General features: G+C 35.6%; 1 protein-coding gene across 23 annotated transcripts in view; it reads left to right on the forward strand.

Annotated features, from left to right (window-relative positions):
* DGKB (diacylglycerol kinase beta) overlaps positions 1-22,985 on the forward strand; it is a 764,643-nt gene that overhangs the window by 44,588 nt on the left and 697,070 nt on the right. For all 23 annotated transcript variants that reach the window (XM_005550071.5, XM_065542255.2, XM_065542256.2 and 20 more), the window contains one exon: positions 18,091-18,347. In XM_005550071.5, the coding sequence (XP_005550128.1) occupies positions 18,278-18,347 (70 nt within the window). In that variant the 5' untranslated portion in view covers positions 18,091-18,277. The remainder of the gene's footprint in view (positions 1-18,090; positions 18,348-22,985) is intronic.

Below are 22,985 nucleotides of genomic sequence, written 5' to 3' on the forward strand. Positions count from 1 at the left end.
AACATGTAAATTTCATAATTAAAATTCCGAAGTAAATGTTGCATCAAGATAATGTAGTTGCTTTCAGTGGGTTGGATAGAGAATGGAAAAGAAAATTTGTGAATTACAACAACAACAAAGAAAACAAAAACCCTGAAAATGTGTATTTTCTCCCATTCTCAGCTTTTTATTTTATACCATTGCTTGTATATCTATTATAACCCACTAGTTACCTCTTTCTCACTCTTGCACATTCTAAAGATAGAGTGCAGTATTCCCCTGTACTTGAGCTCTCTGCTTCACCTTTTGAAGTCGTTTTCTTATCTTCTTTCTGACTCACCTATATAGTCTGTTTCTGACTGAACAAATATATCTAATGAAGTAATAACATTTTGTGGCTTTCACATATTGCTGGGAAATCAAATCTCATTACTGAGACTGACAAAGGAGCCTCAGACTTTGACTCTGCCTCCCTTTTTACCTTCCTCTTTTCTTGATATTCAGGTCTTTTGTCCAGGTACAAATCACTTTTTTCCCAGACTTCAGTTTCTATTTCCAACATCCACCCACAGCGCATACTCTCTGCCTCGATCATTTCTTGATTACTGATCATGACATTTCTGCTGCCTGGAATTTGCCTTCTCTCATGTTCTCTCTTTTGCTCCTGGTGAACAACACATAATCTTAGGTCAAACTTTGATTCCACTTCCTCTTTGTAGGTTTCTCTAATCACTCTAGTTAGAATTACACTTTCACCTCTATGCTTCTCAAGCATTCTGTTATTTATCAAGCTGTCTCATATAAACATGAACATGTTTGTCTGTTTTCCCTAATAGACTGAGATTATTGAGATCTGAGGCACTGCTTTATCATGTTTACTTTTCCCAGAACCTATGACAGTGACATGCACTTGTCACTCAATAAATGTTTGGTTAGGATATCCGTACCCTGTTTTGCTAGCTAGTCTTTATCAACTGCCTTGATGATTTACTTTGTCTCTATCTTTTGGTCAATTACCTACAACTCCTACTAATATCTCTTGGCTTTCTATGGATCTGGTTGATCTTTCTCTTTTCCTCTACTCCTTGATCTCTTACCATTTGACACTGTGACAACTTAATATCCCTCACGGTGCTCTGCCACCTAATGATAATCCACCTTCTGCAGGCCCAGCAATTACTGCATAACCCTTTGAAGCTGCCACCCCACTTAACAAACCTTGTTTGTTTCTGCTCCACAGGGCAATATCTTAATCAAATGTGGAGGTTATTGTCCCCTTTTACAAAAGTCTTTCATTGCTTTTGCATATATTCATATTTTTCTGTACATATTTTCTATTTTTATTTTCTCAGAAGAAATACATTCATATCCTAAAATGAGTAAGAGAAAAGTATATTCATATTTTTATTTGATGTGTATTACTATTTATTTTCAAAGTCCTACAGTTAAATTGTGGTCATTCTTGAACATAGATATCTGCTGTAGACAATTTGACTGTGGCAATTAGACCCAAGAACATAAACACGTTGAAATACTGGCTGTTTCCCGTGAAGCATTATATTGTGGCAAGCATTGTATTGTGGCAATTTAAAGCAAAAGAGAAGCCCTCAAATTGGTTCCAGGGTATGTTTTTAAACTGCTGAATGTTAATATCGGAAAACAGTTTTACCATCACATACCCATTCCTCACTCCTGCCATGAATATCCATTTGCATTACAATGAAAAATGCTGTTATATGTGACTGGAATATAAGCTTTAATTATGGCTGAGAGCTACTATCCTTTGAGCATTTATTATAAAGTTTCACCAGTCAAGTAAATAGTTATCCATATGGCCAAAGATACATTCACATTGGACACATATTTTCTAGACTTCATGTTTCTTAACTGAGATAGTTAAAACTGAATGTGGTGTGAAAAAAGTGTATAATAAATTATAAAATATATATTGATGCATTTAAATAAAGTAAAATTTAAAATCCTAACAAAAAAGGCACCAACTAGTACCACCAACTGAAAAATGCTTTAATCAAAGAAGCTATATATGAATAACCCCTATATAGAATATTTGATGTTTCAAAAAGCACATAAGATATGTTTAGTGTTTTAGAATTTGAAATATGGAAATTAAAACAAAAGTAAGATGCCATCTCATAACCATTCTATTACTTTATGTTTTAACAAATTACTACAAATTTTGCAGCTTCAAACATCCACTATTTATTATTTCAGTTTCTGTAGATCAGGAATCTGAGCCTGGTGCAGGTGAATTCTCTGCTTAATATCTCACAAGGCTGAAATCAAAGTGTTTGTGGGCTGTGTTCTCATCTGAAGATCTGACTAGACAAAGATCCACTTTGGGGCTCCTTCAGGTTGTTGACAGAATGTATTCCCTTGAACCTGTGGAATTCATAGAAGCTCACTCCTTCAGTGCCAGAACACACACACACACACACACACACACACACACACACAGCAGGGGGTTAGATGGAAGAGAGAGAGAGAGAGAGAGAGAGATCTTACTTGCTGCTTCAATTCTCTGACCTCTGGACCTTATTTTTAAAAATTCATCTACTAGATGGAGTTCACCCAGAATAAGCTTCTTTCAATGAACTTAAAGTCAACTGACTAGGAATTTAGATTGCACTTGAGGTTGTACATATAATGTCATCTAATGCAGGGAATGACATCCCATTCATGTTGCCATGTTCTATTGGTCAGGAACATGTTTCAGGTTTTACCCACATGCAAGGGGAGGGGAGATGATGTTAGGGGTGACTCATGGGTGCTTACCCTAAGGTGTGTTCCCCATACTCATTTATGGGCAAACACTTAAGAAGCTGAGTAAAGTAAGTCCAGTTTGAGAGGAATTTGGCAGCCTATAATAAAGCATACCCTAAAACCCAGTAATACTATGCATAACAATGTATCCAAGAAGTGTGGGTGTGTTTATTGCATTATTGATTTTAATAATGAAAAAATAAAAATAAACCCTAAATCTTCATTAATAGAATACTAGATGAATAAATTACACACACACACACACACACACACATACACACACACACACACACACAATGAATACTTTCACTCTACAGCAGTGGCATCAATGAGCCAGAGCCACATAGACTGATATGAATACATCTGAAAAACTTGAATAAAAAATGCAAGTTGCAGAAAAAGGCCATCTGACACAAGTTTTATAAAAGTTCAAACATGTAAAATGGTACTATGAAGTGTGGATAGTTTATATATTACACATTCAGTAAAAGAATAAAGGAAGTAAGCCGAGATCGCGCCACTGCACTCCAGCCTGGGCGACAGAGCGAGACTCCGTCTCAAAAAAAAAAAAAAAAAAAAAAAAAGAATAAAGGAAGTATAGAAATAATAAACAGTAGTGTTAACATCTGGAATTTAAAAGGTGTGAGTTTTCTGTGAATGTGGAATAAAATGTAGGCTTACCAATTGAAAAAGCATCAATCATCGTTGTATACTTTTATTTTTGTATTTCAATCAGAATCTTATTTCAAACGATAGTTCAGGATCTTTGTGTTTTCTGTTCTACTGAGATAGTTTTCAAATTTTAATATGGAATTTTACAACTCTTAGAAATAAGCCTCAGGAGACTAATAAGGAAACATTCATAAGTTGAAAGTGATTCACTTATGGATTCCTTATAAAAAGTATTCTTAATGCCATTAGACTTATATCTGACTTTCAGATCTGATTTTATCTGTCATTAAACTTGATAGGCATATGTGCTTCAAAAATTCAAGTGCACTGTAGAGGTTTAGGAATATGTTAATTATTAGTATTTGTGTGTGTATATATATATATATATATACACACACACATTATCTAAGTTAGTATATTGTGACTAAATACTACTAGTATTATTAGAAAAGTAATAATATTTTAATATAGTGTGTCCTACATACTGTATGTTAAAGTTTTATGTTTCTATTATTTATGATATATTACTCAGGATAAATATTTTTTAAAGGCATTTATGAGTTGCTGTTCACAGAAATAGAATGGAAGTTATATCAAAAGTCATATCTAATACACATCAAATAAGGTGTTAATATTTAGGAATAAAAATGAGGACAAGAAATTAAATATGAAAAGAATCTGGGCTTTCCAAAAACATTATAATCCAAAGAATCTTTTGGTAAGTAAAGCAATAACTGAGACTTTCCTTAAAGAGCTTACCTATAACCTAGAAAGGCAAAATGCTGAATCAGCATCTGACAAAATGTGTGCATATGCATGGGGGTATCTATGTATTGCGTGTGGGTGTGTGTTTGTGTGTGCCTGTGTGCATGCATGTGTGCTTATTTGGGTTGGAGGTCAGCTATGTCTGTTGGTCAATGGAAATATAGATTTATGTAATGAAATTTTCAGTTCTATATCTTTTTTCTAGTATGTCCTACTGTTATATATAGCACATATTTATAATAAATGCCTCAAGATTAAAACTATATACCTAAGTAGAAGGGATATATATTCTGTTTCTGAAGGAACCTTGAAGAAGGAATCTGTTAGTTGGAAGTCAATGTCACGGTGTGATTTAGGCTCTCCCTGGATTTCCAAGTGTTGCTAAATTTAGTTCATTCTAACCAGGAGAGGCTGAGGCATGCTATTTCTCTGCTGATCTCCAAACAGCTGCTGCTGTTCACCAATCTTTTTTTGAGATAGACCTAATTTAAAATATTACAACCTCATTTCACACCTTGAATTTGTCTTAAAAAGGAGTAATTTATTTCTAGTAGCTTTTTTTAGAAACCTACATTAGAACCTTTATAATACGGTTCAGTTTTTTAGAGTTTCTGTTCATCTGAAGGGTGTCTCTTGGGTTCCCTTGAATGCATTACATCTCATCATGCAATTATTCCATTTCAGAATTTGTTCATTTTTTAAAATAATTATTTGGTTTTAAGAGCTATTACTTGTCTTTTTCCCTTCATCTTGGCCAAGTAACACAGAGTAGACCAATTTTATTAATCAATCAGTTATTTTGTAATTCTGTGGATAAACTTCTATAGATTAAAAAGAAAATCATGGCTTGTACTAACAACCCCTCTTTCAGTTCTGTCCCTACTACAGGGGTCCCCAATCCCCTGGCCACATACCATTACTGGTCTGTGGCCTGTTAGGAACTGGGCCGCACAGCTGGAGGTGAGCAGTGGGCCAAGAAGCATTACCGCCTGAGCTCCGCCTCCTGTTGGATCAGCAGCCGCATTAGATTATCATAGGAGCACAAACCCTATTGTGAACTGGGTATGTGAGGGATCTAGGTTATGTACTCCTTATGAGTATCTAATGCCTGATGATCTGAGGTGGAACAGTTTCATCCCCAAACCATCTCCCTCACTCCATAACCACCTGCCTCCACTCACCGTCCATGGAAAAATCGTCTTTCATGAAACCAGTCCCTGGTGCCAAAAAGGTTGGGGGCCGCTGATCTACTATAATAAACATTGTGGCAGGCACTTAGTGGCTTACACAACAGATTTAGTCCTCCTGAGATCATTTGTATTATCCTTTTGCTCACCATGAGAATGAGGTATAAAGAATTTAAATATCAAAGTGACAGTTTTAGGCAGATTAAGCTCCAGAGTTACCTTACTGAAATGTCACATGCTAACCAGTTCAGAGTGTATGGCTAAATTATATATGTTTAAGTTTGCAAATTGCATATAATCCTATAGGTAACATAAAACTATTAAAAGATGTCAGATGAGGAAATCACATGCAGATAGACTTTTAGAAACGGTACTTTGATTTTACTGCAGATAATGAAATAAATGGAGCTTACTGCTAATGAGTCAGGCAAGATGTGATAAAGGTGTGAAGTAATTCAATGACCAGAGGGATAAAAGCAAAATATATTTTGCTAATAGAATGTCATGTGAAGTTTCTACCAATTACCATTTTATGATAATTTTTCTTTTTTTCTTTTTTTTTTTTTTTTGAGACGGAGTGTCACTCTGTCACCCAGGCTGGAGTGCAGTGGCATGACCTCGCCTCACTGCAACCTCCACCTCCTCGGTTCATGCCATTCTCCTGCTGCCTCAGCCTCCCGAGTAGCTGGGACTACAGGTGCCCACCACCACACCAGGGTCATTTTTTTTCTTTTCTTTTCTTTTTCTTTTTTTTTGCATTTTTAGTAGAGACGGGGTTTCACCATGTTAGCCAGGATGGTCTTGATCTGACCTCGTGATCCACACACCTCGGCCTCCCAAAGTGCTGGGTTTATGGGCCCGAGCCACTGCCCCCAGCCCCGATAAACTTTAAAGAATAATTATACTTCAAAAATTTCTGAAACTCACTTCTCAAAGTGTTTGCAATTTATGGTTTAAACATTCCTAGTCATGTATAATTTTTTTTTAAATCAAAGCATGCTTAATATTCTATCAAGCAGAAAAAGGCAATATTATAGATTTTAGTACTAGTAACAATACAGAAAATAAGTGAGAAAATGATATTGTAAATGTTTCTTAGTGGTGTATTTGGTGAACCAGTATGCACATGAAAGGTTTAAGGCAATGGTTTTAGAAGAAAATAAAACCATATACAATCAAAATATGTATTTTTCTATTGGTGACATCTATGCCTGTGTAAATTGACTCCATTTCTCTGTTTTTATACTGTGATTTACTATAAGCATTATTTGTTTCTCAGTGCAAACATCAAATATCATTTGATAAAAATGTCCCTCACGTACTTCAATAGTGATTTTCCTTAGGCAATTTTGTACTCTGTCTTGAGGTTGAATAACAGCATTAGAGCAGATTATTTTCCAGGGATTAAAGGTTTGGAAGATATTAGTTCCTTGCCAGCAATCATCAGTTTCCAGGAAGTGCTCATTACTAAATTTATTATTTTTTAATTAATAGAAAAATTTGTATAATTGGTTAGCACATGAATTCCTAATTCAATACAAAGTCAGAATACGTATTATATCATAGTTTCCTTGGGAAAGTAGTTTTCCATTGGAAAATTATTTTTAGTAAGTTTCTGTTTTCTTAAGCTGGGGATGGAAAATAAAGATAAATATATCAACTTGCAATAATCAACATTCTAGGAAATATCTGTTTCTGTTGAAAAAGCCCCAGGTCAGACAGATTGAGGAAGCCATTCAACTGTGTTCTTCCTTAATTGGTATTCTATCCTGGTGGGGAAGGAAAGAGTTATACTTTATTCACAGTCATTTTTTTTCCTCTTCATTTGGGCTCATGTTTATGAAACGTCTTTATGAAAGACACAAACAAATATAACAGAAATAACAAAACATATCCTACAAAATGGATCTTCTCTCTTTCTGGGGTTAGAACCTTTTTCTTTTTCTAATGTACTATGCTTGATTTCTGTTTTTTATTTTTTGACTTTCACTATTTCAGCTAATCCTCTCTGTAAAGTCCAAAGCAAGAAGAAAACTCAGATTAAATATTTATGTCCAACTCCCAAAGCCCTTATTCTTCACTTCAGAGGGAGATGAGAATTGATAAATAATATGCACCTGGCTATATAATGTAAGAATGATAAATTTAATTAAATACACACACACGAACACACACTTATTTCAGTATATGCTAAAATGTAAAAACGGTAACAATAATAACTTAATAAATTAAGAGTTAAACATACACACATACCTACTTCTGTCAGGGCATGCTAAAATACAATAATAATAACTGGAATAGTAACAGTATTTTAATTTCATTTTATATGTGTCAAATGTTGCCTGAAGTAACTTGTTCTAGTTAATATTGCATAACCAACTACCAATAATAAGTGCTGTAAAATAATCGTTTTACTGTGTTTATAGATTTGGTAGGCCAGGAATTCAGAATGGGCATAGTAGAATTGGCTTGTTTCTGTTCTTTGGTATCCTGGTAGCTCAGCTGAGAAAACTTCAAAGTTGGAGAATGGGGCTACTAGGCAGACAGCTTGGGCTGCAAGCATCTGAAGGCACCTTTACTCATATTTGGGGGTGGAAGCTGGCTTGTCAACTGGGACTTCAGCTGGGCTGTTGCCTGGTATACTTATACGTGGCTTCTTCAACTGATCTCTTCACATGAGCTACTTTGAGCATTCTTAGGATATGTTGGCAAGCTTCCAAGAACAAGTATCCCAAGAAAGAAAGGCTGAAGTGTGTGACAATTTATGATGTATATACAGATATCATATAGCATCACTTCTGCTATAAGTTTTAGCTTCAGAAAGTCATAAAGGTATTCGCAAGTGCAAGGGGAGAAGCCATAGACACCACCTGCTGAAGAAGTACAATAGTGTTCCTGAAGACCATGTGAGATGAAAGATATTGTATCATCGTTCTTGAAAAATAGGATCTATCATAGCATTTTACATTATTTCATATTAAGAAATATTCTATCCCTATGGGTAGAATCTATCCTTATTTTCACCTAACCTGCCAGTCTCAATTCTAAAAGATGTTTTAAAATCATATGTGAAAAGCAAGAGAATAGAAAATTCACTGGAAATAACTTTAAGAAGAATAAAATAATAAACCAAATTCAAAATCTTAACTTTAAAAACATACACAATACAAAGCTTGCTATATTTTCCTCTTTTGCATCACCAAAGATTTCCCTTGAAATTTTATTTTAGATTTTTTGTGTCAGCAGAGTCCAAAAATAACAAAATTATGAATTTTATATTAAGCCACCCACATACTCCTCTAAAAGAGTTTAGATTTCCAGTCTTTTTTCCTCGTATATGTACTGTATATATGTCCACTTTCAATTCTACTAATAAAAGCAATTCTACTTGTAAAAGCAAAGAGAAAATAACTATTATTGAGAATCTCTTATTAGTTAGTATTGTGCACGTGCTATTTCTTTACATGCTAATGCTCTGTGAAGTGGGTGGTATTATCTACTTTTCATGAGAAAGGAAATTGAGGCTCAGATTTAATGATTCACTACACAGTGAAGACACATAGCTCAGAAATTGAATGAGGATGCAGGTCTATTTGACTCAAATGTGTAAGAATATGATTATTTGTCCTTTAGATTCCTTCATCTATAAATTAATCATTAAAATTGTTTAAAATTGTTATAAATTGAACTACAACAAGCTGATTGTTATAGTTCTTAGTTAATGAATAACAATATGCATTGACTTTTAACTCTGTCTGCTGTTTTTACCTCACGCCTTTAGTGAGATCACTTCACCACATTTTTATGTAATTTTTTCGTATCTTCACACTGTTACTTCCCTTTTCCCCCATCATTTCCTCCTAAGTCAACTCTCAGTTCATCACTAAGCCTTATACATCATTGAGAAAACAGAAATAATCAACCGGACATCCTCTATTTCCTAAACACTAAGTCCACAAAACTACTCATCTGTATCCATCCTTAAGATTAATTTTGGCTCTCACAGACTTTCTGGGACTTAACCTCCCCCTCTTTTCTAAGTAGTTTAAAACACTACTCAGCTTCTCTCTCCTGAAGTTTGAATCAGTCTCACTAATAAACTCTTCTCATTAACTTTAAAATTGATTCCAGTAATTTCTACAAGAAAAAAAAAGTTTCTTGATTTCACATTTTTTCTCTGGATAGCTACTTCTCTCTCTCTACTTCTCACAATCACACTCTCCAAGGGTTGATGAATCAGTCTTCATTTCCTATACTCAGTTTCACCATGCCACCTTTACTATCTAACGTGCCCAACTTCAAAGAAATTGCTATTGCTAAAGTTGCCAGTGGCCACCATGTTGCCAATGGATGCTTCAATTGTCATTTAGTTGCTAAGAAACTTTTGAAAAGTGTCTTCTAGTCTCTCCTTGGTGGATTCTTTTCATTCCCTTCTGTTGTCTTTTTTGACATCATATTCTTTCAGTTGCTTTTAGGGGACGGGCGGGGGTAGGATAAAGTGGGGGAGGACTTTTTTCACCTCTAATCTCTAAATAAAAGAACTCGTCTCCTCAGAGTTTTGTTCTGTGTGCCTTTCTTCCACTACACTCTTGCCCCAGATGTGATGGACAGTGTATATTTTTCCCCTTTAGATCCTCCATTATCCTTGTCTTGAGGCTCTGTGCCTCAAGAGATTGTTTGAAATTGGTGAGACTGATCAGTGGTGGTCTGTGTCCTTGGCTTATGGTGAGGTTTGGTCAGTGTGAGGCACTGGAGGAGAATGGAGATTAGGAGAAGGATAACATTAGGGAATTTATTACTCCACCTCATGCCCAGCTAGGACACTCCAAAAAGAAATGTGTCCTGTTATCAAATGAAATGACTCCTGTCTCAGTCCATTTTGTGCTGCTCTTAACAGAATTCCTGATACTGTGTAATTTATAATAAACACAAATTTATTTTATAACAGTTCTGGAGGCTGGGAAATCCAAGATCTAAGTGCCAGCATCTGGTGAGGGCCTTCTGGCTGCCTCGTCACATGCTGGAAGATGGAAGGGCAAAGGGGCAAAGGAGGCTGAACTTGCCCTTTTATAATGTCATTAGTCCCATCTAGAAGGGCGGAATCTTCCTGGCATAAATACCCCTCAAAGGTCCAACTTGTTAATATTGTTACAATAGCAATTAAATTTCAATATCAATGAGGGGGACAAATATTCAAATCATAGCTCCTCCTATCAAATGACCCTCTATATACAGCTACTCTGGGGTTCGTTAGCTAAAACATCCTTAGTCCCTTCAGGAGGTTCAATAAGTTTCCTACTATTGCTAGTTTAGGATACTGCATTAGTCTCTAATAACTTTCCTTACCTGTCCACATTTCCTAAATAATCTTTTCATTAAACTCTTAATTATCAATTTTAAGTGTGCCATCTGTTTCCTACTGGGATCCTGACATGTGGGATTCTTCACTAGGAAACAAATACCAAGATGGAGATAGGGATGCAAACACATATTAGATAATTATTCCTATGAAACATAAAAAGGGGGAAAAAACAAGCAGAGTTAGGCAAGGAAAGCTTTCAGATTGTAATACAAAACTGATGCTTGTGAAAACAGAAGGGGATATGCAGGATTGGTCAGAAATAGCCTCAGACCCCAGTGCAGACCTGATAAATTCTCAACCAGCCCACTGGGGAGCTCTGGAACAAAAATGGACCATTTAAGGGGTCTCCACTGGACAGAAATATCATGGCCCTAGTACATCCATCATCTTTTTGTTATTGATTCTTGTCTGGGAAAAATGTGACCTCAGTTCAAAACCTAAGTTGACTTCTGAAGACAAGAAGAAGTATAGGCTGTCAGAAGTACAGACTGCTAATTGCAGTCTTTGCCCTGAATGACAAGTTCTATCTTGAAGCAGAGCTTAGGGGCATAGCTTCTTTGTCACCACATCAGGAGAACAGCCATTCCCAATTCTTGAAATATCATCTATACAGGAAACTCATAATATTTTACCTATCTCTTATCTTAGCCTAAGCTTAACTCAAAATCTACTAGTACATTCAATTCAGATATATGATAATCATCTCAACTTCAATACATCCCAAAACAATATAGTGATTTTTCTGTTCTCATCAATCCTGGTTCTATTCTAGTATTTGGAAATTGTTTAAATTCTACTTTTCCATTTCCAGCACTCAAGCCAAAATACAGGAGTCACTCTTGATCCCCTCTTTCCTCACAGAACTTATCCTATTCATTATCAAGACCTACTTCAAAAACATGTCTTGAGTTCAGTTTTTAACCTTGATCTTTATTGCCATTCCCTAAAGCCACGAGCTCTCACACAATATTGGAACAGCCTCTTAATTGGTCTTCCCTCTTCCATTCTTGTCCTATTCATATCCATTGATTAAAGTGGACTTCTTAAAATATAAATCAATCATGTTAATCTGCACAAAAATGTTTCAATGGTTTCATAATTTACTTATGACAAATTGTACTGTCCTTAACATGGCCTCTAATAATCTCACTTATGTAGCTCTTTTTAATTTTTTGGGCCTAATTGTGTTCTCCTCTACTTCTTGCTTACCAGGATCCAGTCATAACTGACTTCTTTAGAAATCTTATAATATTTGAAGTTTTTTTTTCTTTACTTCTAAGTTTCTGCTTAGAATGTTTTTAATCTTCATTCAAGTTTACAATTATTTAACTTTTATCAGTTAGTTTAAATAAACCTTGCTCTCTGAATTGCTCTCTGAATCTCTTAAAGGAAATAAGGAGTTGCTGTTGTGTTATAGACTTTGTTGCCTTTTTTTCATATAAGTTATCACAGTTTGCATTTATTTATGGACGTAGTTGGTTTAGTTATTGTAGCTCTTTCCCACTAAACACGATTTAATAGCTCAGGTATCATATCTGTTTAGCATAACACTACATCCCCGGGATCTGGCATGATGCCTTGCATCCCATTCATTGGGTCTCAAATTTAGACTTCTTTTTATGGTTAAATGAACAAGCAATTATAAACCAACCTATAGAATTTATATTCCATGTAATTTCATCCTACTTTTTCTTCAGCAATTCTATAGTTTTTATTTTGGCTCTACATCCTTTCCCATCCCTAGGATTTTTTTTTTTCTTTCTGTTGGAAATCTTATAGTTTGGAGTTTATGACCCTTGAGACCCAGTATACATATATTCTTCAGTGTGTCTTTTTTTTTTTTCACTGCAAACGCTGCCTCCCAGGTTTGCCATTCTCCTGCCTCAGCCTCCCTAGTAGTGAGTAGAGAGTAGTTGGGACTACAGATGCCCGCCACCACGCCCGGCTAATTTTTTTGTATTTTTAGTAGAGACAGGGTTTCACCGTGTTAGCCAGGATGGTCTCGATCTCCTGACCTCATGATCCACCTGCCTCCGCCTCCCAAAGTGCTGGGATTACAGGCATGAGCTACTGCGTCTGACCTAGTGTGTCTTAATGTTTATTAACTTCTCTTCAATGATTGAAGTCATGGCATACTGACTTCTAATAATTACTTATAAATTTACACTTGATGTGACTCACAGATAATGCATCCAACCCAACAGATTGACTCTTCTAGATATTGCTTAATGGCTTCTTCATGAGGAGGTTGATTTCTCCCCTAATTATAGGGATTGTGTTTTAGCCCAGGTACAATGGCCCAAAGAGTCTTTTTCAACTCTTTCAATGCAATTATTTCCTGCTACAAACTAAGCAAAGCGGCACATCCACTGACTAGAAGGGAAAGCCAGAATTAGACTGCTTGCTAAAAGCCAGCAAAGTACATCCCTCCTGACGCTCATTTTATGTACCTAAAGAAAGAATTCTGCAGGGGAAGAGGAGATTTGTGAATGCACCATAGGGAATCTCAGCTGAATATTGTCACATTCTTTCTACCCATTTATGAAGAGGCGTAGACTGTAAGAATGTGCTGCCATCATTTTCATTACCTTCTGAGGCATGAGATATAGCTGTGCCTCTGTATTTAAAATTATACATGAAACATTTATCTTTTCATAGGTTTGTGTATGCCAATTCAAATAGTAAAAAGATTTGACTAAGAAAAAATTCTTCACTTGTACCCCACCCTTATTTTTACTATTTAGCTACATGTTACATCACATGATGAGGGTTAGAACTATGAGAATTATGAGAAATCAATGGCTTACACTAGAAGAAAGGTGAGAAAGAGAGGATTTATTCAAAGCATTTTGGTATTGGAATAAACAAAATCCAACAGCCAAAGTAAATTTACTGTGAGCCCCTCAGAGATACCATTATTTTGTAAATATCACATGTCAAAATGCAAATGGGGTAGATCAATCCAGAGAAGCTTTTCTTGTTACAAAAAGTGAAGACCTAAGTTGACCAGGTCATGCTAAATGAAAGAAAGTTAAGTAGTATTTTTGTTAGATATTGATAAATAATTTAAAAATATACTTGGTGGTCATGTGTAAGTGTTGTTATGGTAAATTGGTTAGCTGACATCACAGGGCGTCTCTTGGGAATGATGCGTATTTATATGGAGTTAGTTAAAAAAATTCACAAAATGTGAAATAATGCCATCCATTTTCAACTCTAAAAGCCTTGTACCCTGAAAGTGCACTCTTTTTTTTTTTTTAAATGCCCATTCAGTTGAAGAAAATGGATGTAGTCCCTAGGAAAATTGAAGCCCAGAGTGACTTCTGTTCTTGTCTCCTTTATGCACTATTTTCTCTTTCTCAACCTCAGGGCCTCCTTCTAATTAATTCTTCCACTCAAACTTTTCTTTATGAACAAAAAGGAAATAAGTGAATTCATTCAAGAAATACTTATTGACCTGAGACTATATACCAAGCACTCTTCTAAGCACTGGGAAAGCAGCAGTGTATAAATGAATAAAAATCCCTGCCCTCCATGGGGCTTACATCATGTAGTATAGGACAGGATGGTGATGCAGAATCTAACATACAGTTTGGATGAAAATCAAGTGCAAACCTAATACTTTTAGTTGCTTTGTCCTTTTTGTGAAATTCCATCAAGGCTCAAAACAACTTATATTTCCCCTAATTGTAGTGTGTGGAGACAAATGTTAAATAATATACATAAGTGAAGTATTTGATGTTAAAATATTATATTCAAAACAAATTTAAAAAAATGAATGAAGGGATGGTCTGTATAACTGTACAATTTAAAATTCAATAACCAACTGAGCCTTGATACATGGTTAGCATTCCTGTACAGATCTAAGGATGACAGTTCACCAGTCATTTTAAATTTAAATTTCTCATAATGAACTTAATGAACTGGGGGATATTTATCTTCCTTCCTTTTCTTTGTTTTTTTTGTTTTTTTTTTTTTTTTTTTTTTTTTTTTGATACAAGGCCTTGCTCTGTCACTGAGGATAGAGTACAGTGGTGCAATCAAAGCTCACTGCAACCTCTACCTCCTGGGCCCATGCAATCCTCACACCTCAGCCTCCTGAGTAGCTGGGACTACAGGCACATGCTACCATGCCCAGCTAATTTTTGTATTTTTGGTAGAGACAGGGTTTCTCCATGTTGCCCAGGCTGGTCTAGAACTCCTGAGCTCAAGTGATTCACCTGCCTTGGCCTCCCAAAATGCTGGGATTACAGGCTTGAGCCACTGTGCCCAGCTGGGGGATTTTAATAAATTTCAGAGTAGGTTTCCAGGTGGAAAGATATAATTAAGACAATTATTACAATTATAATTGATTAATTAACTTGTTGTTGGTAATTTGTCAGACAGGCCTCAGGAATCATCCTAGTTCATGACCATCCAAGGACTCCAAGGGGGTTTGGGAAATGGCCATGTTAAGAAAGGGAGAGACCTCAGGGAGTGAGTTAAGAAGCTATCACAACAATGCAAGTGAGAGAGAAAGGAACTCATTGAAAATACTGACATTTCAGAAACGTAAGAGTGATCAGGTTTGTGGGGTTTTTTGTAGTCCTTTTGTTGTATATTATTTCCCCTGAGGATAATGCCCAAGCCTCTTTATTTAGTATTGAAATCCCTTCAAAAACAACCTATTGCTGGTTTCTCTTATGGATATGTGCTCCAATCACCTATACTTACAAAAACAGGTGGTGGACCAAATTTACTCCCTAATTAGTTATTTGCTTACCCCTGTCTAGTTTATGTGGGCCTCCTATCCTTAATATATAGCTTCCATATAAAGTTATCTATTTAGTACAAGAAACTTCTGGATTTGCAGCCAATATGTCACCATTTCAGGTAGTAAGGTGGAGGAAAAGAATAAAAGGTTGCTTTAAAGGGCACTTGCCAGCAACTATTTCCTCTAACAGAACTTTTCTATATGCTTCACCAACATCTCCTTACATCTCATTGGCCACTTCTTCATGTAAGGAACCTGGGGAATTCAGTCATTTAAACAGATTTATTTTTACCATCTTTCTTGTACCAAGTAAGCAAAAGAGAATGGATACTGGGTGGGCTTGGAACAGTCTGTGCTACACCTACTAGATTCAGTCACCAGTGTCACTTTCTCCATTTGTCAAAAGGGGAGACTATTAGCACCTACCTCACAGAGTTGCTTTCTGAACATTGAATGACCTAACACAGTAATGTGATTAGGAGAGTGCCTTTTGCTAACTGTAAGTTCTCAATAAAGCTGACACATTGTGGAGTGACATTATTTTCATCTTTTATATGTTTTGATCTTTGCTCTATCTTCATTGCCTAGAAAGCTTTCTGGCAGACAGCAAGACTCAACAAATATTTGAATAAACAAACTGTTGTTATCACCAGTTAAAATTTTTGCATTGTTGGCAATTAAAAACTTACTCTGTCTCACTTAATCCTTGACTTAAAAAAAAAGTTATTAACATTTAACTAACAATAATTGTATATATTTATAGGGTACAGTATGATGTCTTGGTATATGTATACATTTAATCCTTTTTTTTTTTTTTTTTTTTTTTTGAGATTGGGCCTTGCTCTGTTGCCCAGGCTGGAGTACAGCAGCATGATCACAGGTCACTGCAGTCTCAACCTCCTGGGGTCCAGCAATTCTCCCACCTCAGCTCCCCCACTATTCCCCCGGAGTAGCTGAGACCACAGATGTGCACCACTACATCCAACTAATTTTTTAAAAAAATGTTTTTGTAGAGAATGGGGTCTCATTATGTTGTTGAGGCTGTCTCAAACACCTGGTCTCATTCCATCCTCCTGCCTCAGCCTCCCAGTGTGCTGGGATTATAGGCATTAGCCACCTGCCTGGCCTTAATCCTTTATTAAAAGAATATCACAAGCTCCTGGAAGTGACAAGATAGCTGGAGAGTCAGGTTTAGACAGGAACGAGTATCCAATTATTTCTGTTATGATTTAGGTACAGCTGTTTTCACCCTGTCCTTGAATCACTCCACTCAACATTTAAAGCCCTGGAAGGCAGGGTGTAATGTGCAAATGTGACAGAATCATCTGTCTCCCTTTGGTTAGAGGACAGAACACATCATTTCACAGTCCCACCAAAACTGCCTGTAACCGGAGAGAGACAGAGAGTTAGGATGAAATTAGTGTGAAAGATGAAATCAGCAGAAGGAAACTGGGTGGAAGATGTCCACAATTGTCATTGCATATCCCCATTCTCTTTTACTTGTATTGCATCCCCAAACCCATGGTTGCCCCTGGGAGAGAAAAGAGAAAAGATATCCAGCAATTTGGCCTCTGTGAACACATCAATATCATCATTTTCCCCATTGTATAGTAAACTACCATATTGTAAAACAGTGCAGGGATGTGACCCCATGAGACCAAAAAGAACAGTTTTTAAAGGCAAGGATGACAGGATTTGACAGTGAGGTCCCAGGGTTGATATTGGAAGACAGTAAAGAGATGTTGAAGAAAGGCAAGGTACTAAGACCAAATGAGTCTTGTCCGTAGAAGTACGGTGACTTTAAGTAATGCCATATGTAATGACATAAATAAACCTTGCAATGATTATAATTTTACAAATAATTCTTATGAAATACTTCATTTTCTATAAGGAATACAGTGCCAATCTGGCTGATTATTGAGCAATTGATTATAGTCTCTGATAAAAACGTTGAAACCAGATGGTTTTTCATTTTGTTTGCCTTTACAGATATAGCCAGTAAATGTAGGTCCATGACAACCTAGAGATTTATTTTAAAGCGTGATTCACAATAGAATCATCTACTGTCATTACACAAGTCTTTCAGACATTTAGAGTTGCTTTAGTTGACCAATCTTTTGGATGTTTTTTAAATCATAAAACTAAAACTTTATTTCATTGCTAGAAAAAAAAATTATATGACTTCTCCAAAATTAATTCATATGATTGGAAATACATATACTAGTGCTGATGAACATTCCAAGCAATTATTGGCAGTCTATACTGTAAACTAGCAAATCATATGCATAGGGAGCTAGAGAGCTTATTTTAGCCTCCTTGGATAATTTAGGTCTAAATTTTATATGTAATGTTTACATATTTAAAAATTGGTACAGACTGATAAAAATGATACCACTGTCTACTCTTGGAATGTGGAATTTGTAAAACTGGACATAAAAATTTACATTTATGAAAATGTACTTTATAAGATTCTCTTCACAATTTGTACTCTTAATTTATATGATTTAAAAAATATTTAACATTCTGTACCTTGACTTTTTTTTCCTTTGTGCAATCATGTTAATCTTTTTTTTTTTTTTTTTTTTTTGCAGTTCTTTAACACATTATTGAAATTACAAACATCCAAAGCAGTTTCATGTGGACAGATTGCATATTTTGAAAGCCTGAGATATTTTATCATGAAACACGCCATGTGGAATCTTTGAAGCATAGATCTCTGTGCAGCAGCTGAATAAAGAATCTTTCACCTGGTATGTAACAGAGCTTCTCACCACCACCATGACAAACCAGGAAAAATGGGCCCACCTCAGCCCTTCGGAATTTTCCCAACTTCAGAAATATGCTGAGTGTAAGTATTCCTATTGAAATTATGAGATTATTTGACATTTGTGCTAGACAAAGTATCATTTATTTATAAGAACGGATCATAGATCCCGTTCATCATGGGGATCGATCCAGGTCTGCCTTTTGTGTTTACAAGTCAGGTTGACTTGAGACTACCTTTCTGACATGAGAGAAAGGAAAAGATAAATTAAATCAAGTATTACATCTTGCAGGAAAGGAACTAAAATGTTAGATGCAAAATTAGGCTTGGAAAACACTCTAGCTGTAATAGAAATAAAGCAGAGGATGAGACAGCCTGGCAAAATGGAGAGTGGTAATACTGTAACAGACAGGGAGAAGGACAAACAGGGTGCAGAGAGTGAGAAGGAAGGAAAAAGAGAAGAGAAAAGCAATGCTGTTCTTGAGACAGTATGGTCTGACTCATAGATATCAAGAGGGAGGGAAAAGGGAGATGTGTGTGTGTGTGTGTGTGTGTGTGTGTGTGTGTGTGTGTGTGTCTGTCTGTCTGTCTGTTTCTGTTTGATAACCTAGCATTTCAAAAGAGAGTAGGCAGTAGGGAGTCATAGATACATTATGGAATTAGAATCAGATTTTGTAAAAGAAAGAGGTGTCAGGACCTCAAGTAAGGACAACACAACTTTTTTAGTGTGTACATTGATACAAGTGATAGGCTATGATCATTCACTTCACTGTAAGTTTTTTTTTTTTTTTTTCTTTTTTTTTTCTTTCTTTTTTTTTTTTTTTTGAGACGGAGTCTTGCTGTGTCGCCCAGGCTGGAGTGCAGTGGCGCAATCTCGGCTCACTGCAAGCTCCGCCTCCCGGGTTCACGCCATTCTCCTGCCTCAGCCTCCCGAGTAGCTGGGACTACAGGCGCCCGCCACTGCGCCCGGCTAATTTTTTCTATTTTTAGTAGAGACGGGGTTTCACCATGGTCTTGATCTCCTGACCTTGTGATCCGCCCGCCTCGGCCTCCCAAAGTGCTGGGATTACAGGCGTGAGCCACCGCACCCGGCCAGTTTTTTTTTTTTTTTTTTTTTTTTTTTTTTTTTTTAATATTATTTCTTTGCATATGTAGAGTAAGATTTTATTTATAAGATTTTTTTTTTTACTCTAGATGATCAGGAATACATCTATTTCATAAAGTGACTTTCAACTATAAATATGAACAGCAGTTGATTCATGTGTTGAAGAGAGGAAAAGAAACAACTGATTAATAGCAAGCATCAAAAGGCTTGGAAAATGATGAGTACAGAAAAAGCAATATATAGAGAATGCAGTAAGAATAGTAAGAACAGAAAGAATAACATGGTGACAGGGAGAATAAAATGAAAGTAGTGGAAAGGAGAAAAAGAACCAAACAGCATATGATAGTGAAAGAGGTAAAAATTAAGGCATCTGGGCGACTTGTGCAGAAAGATGTTGTGGGATATAAGAGATGTGTATCAGGAATGAGTTGAATGATATTATAAAGTAGAAGCAGAGAAAGGGGTTAAACACGTATTGGGACTTAGAACATGAAGATAGATTTGATGGTAATGGTGAATACTATCACTCACTTTTATAGAGTACATATGATGAGCTGGGAACACTAATAAATGCTTCATGTATATTATCTGAAAAGACTAGTTTCAAGGGTATTCTAGAACCTTCCTAATCTGTGGATTGAATGAGGGTATGAGAATGCTGCTGGGTATTTGTAAGGAAGTTCAAAATCTATGATTTCATGGGCATTTAAAAAAACTTTTAGGAAAATGCCTATGACTATTGACTGAGTCAATAATAATAAAACTATGATTACAAAATATATGATATTTGGAAATTTTGACATCAACATATGGTTCTCACACTCAAAACTGTTTAGGGCCTCTGAATGTACAATATATGCATTTATCATATTATGAATATTTACATTTAGGTTTGGGAGGCATAGGCAGAAGGATTGCTTGAGTTCAGTAGTTCATGACTAGACTGGGCAAAACAGTGAGACCCTGTCTCTGTGGAAAAAAAAAAAAAAATTAGCCCAGCGTGGTGATATGCAGATGTAATCCCAGCTACTCGGGAGGCTGAGGTGAGAGGATTGCTTGAGCCCAGGAGGTTGAGGCTTCAGTAAGTCATTGTGCCACTGCACTCTACCATGGCTGACAAAGCCAGAACCTGCCAAAAAAAAAAAAAAAAAAAAAAAGAAGAAGAAGAAGAATAAAGAAAATTTAGTTCAGAATGGCCTAATTCTTCTTTTTCACTTGCAGTCTTATACTCAATACTTTCTAAATTGGTTATAAATTGATTTGCCTATGATTTCAAATTTCCATATGCTCTGCACTTTGCTGCTGTGGTAACCCAATCATGAAGTAAATATTTCTGAGCATCTTCTTTAGAGTGAGTTTTCTGCTTGGTGCTGCAGAAGATGCAAATATGACGAAATATGTGTCCTGCTTTCAAGGAACTTACAGTTTAAAGAAGGCTAGAAACTAATAGAAAAATAATTCTATGTCTAGCCAGAATATTGTATGTGATACAAGCAGACTTTAAGGTTATATTGGGTTTTACAATTCCACTGGAGATAGGAAAGGAAAGGGGAGTCTTCAAACACGAGGCAGGCTTTGAAACAAATCTTTAAAAATTAGGTTTAAGGTAAATGACAAAGAAAATGATATGAATAAAAAGGAAAATTTAGCATAAATTTAAGGAAGGGAGGTGAGGCACATTTAGCCCATCACAATTTAAGGGAGTGAGTAAAGTCTATAAAAATGAAATGGTATCAAAATATACCATACTTGAGTCAAACAATGAAGTCATTGTACAGTTGTAAGTCGTAGAGTGACAGAAACAATGTTATGCTTTGAGAAGTTTACTTTGATGACTGAGAAGATATGGTATATGGTGATGAAAAGATACTAGAGACTAGTTAGCAGGGTGTTGGCATAGACTGTATAACATAGATTATGGAAGACGACTGGAAAAGTGAGGATTCAGATTTTATCACATTGAAATTAACAGAGGATATCTTGGAAAATAATAAAATACAACAACTGACAGAGAGAGACAGGAAGAGAGAGAGAGATCTGACATTTTCCTCCAGCTTTAAAAGAAGGGATCATGGTGGTATCTGTCAAGTAAAGAAAACACTGAGTTTGGCTTAGGTTGTGTTGAATTTGGCTTGTTTATTAAAATATATTTTCCATGTTTGAGTACTCATAAGAAAAGTTCCTGTATTATATGAAACATTAATATAAAATATGCAAATTATTGCTGTGATAGCTAACATTCATAATTGCTATTGCTCAGATATAGAAAGAAATTCCATTTGAATTGATTAGCAGAAACACATTTCTACTAAATTATTAAATGTATTATAGGCTGCTACTTATATTTCATTGGCTAATGAATATGGTGGTGCATTTAATTATATCATAAGAATGCACAAATTAGTAATAAATTTGTGAAAATTCCTAAAACAAGTAGTAACAAAAATTATCGTAAGTGTAAAACTTATACTGAGACAAACATCAATGGATGTTCAGTAAATTGGTAGTATGAAATGTCACACTGAGTGTAACAGCATTATTAAAATGGATTCAATGAGAAGACAAATTAGCAGATGAACTGTAACTTTAAAAAAAAAAGTACCAATTCCAAGATTATTACACTCTTTTTAAATAATGAAGACAACATGAAAAGTGCTAGATTTACTGCTCCAAGGACTTTCCTGTATAATTAGGAAGCAAAGAATATCATGATTAGAACGTATTCTTGTGTGATAAATTGCCAGTGCCAAAATATAACGGGAAACAAACATCATCCTGAAGATTGTAGAAGTCATTGATTTTTCATGCTGTTCAACATGCATGATCAGTTTATCGGGGACTTTAAAGACTAGACTTTTCATGTTGCAATGCAGTATTGGTAAGTGACATTCCTCCATACTTTATTAGAAAAATGATACATTGCATTCACCTTCTTGATTTTAATTGATTTGTATTTTTAGTAAGAATTTCTTTATATGTGTTAAAGAAGTATAAAAAAATCAAGTTATTGATTTACAGTTAAATTTGCAACATGCTAAGATTATATTTGGAATGTATCAAAGAAATGTTTAATTTGCTTTATTGGGATAAGGTGGGGCTGTGGAACTCTTGGGCAAGATGAGTGAGCTCATGGGACCCCAATTCCAGCAAAACCAAATCATTCAATGTTGGACCTAGAGAATACCATAAAGATAATTGTCTCAAGTTATCTGATTTTACATTTTCTCCACAATTGCCAGAATGCACCTTGTAACTATGATTGTTCTCCTAAATGCTACGCTTTTCTTAAAAATAATTAAGGATAAGTTGGATGATACTGGCACAACATTCCTGGATAGGTATCTAGCATACCAGACAGCTTGTGTTTAAATACTGTTCCTATCATACTTCAGATATCTGACTTTGGGTAACTTAACATATCTGTGTTTTATATGGAAAAATGTATGTCCAGTGCTGTAAGTATTAAGTTGAATGAATTAGTACATATGAAGTAATGAAAGCTGTGCCTGGCAAATTGCTAGTGATATGACAGTTTACAATTATTATCTTACTAGAGAGGGAGAGTGTTCTTCTGGCTGTTTGAACATATTGTTGATGATCAAGCAGAAAAGAACCAC

This window comes from Macaca fascicularis, chromosome 3, assembly GCF_037993035.2.
Source record: "Macaca fascicularis isolate 582-1 chromosome 3, T2T-MFA8v1.1".
NCBI classification, from domain to species: Eukaryota; Metazoa; Chordata; class Mammalia; order Primates; family Cercopithecidae; genus Macaca; species Macaca fascicularis.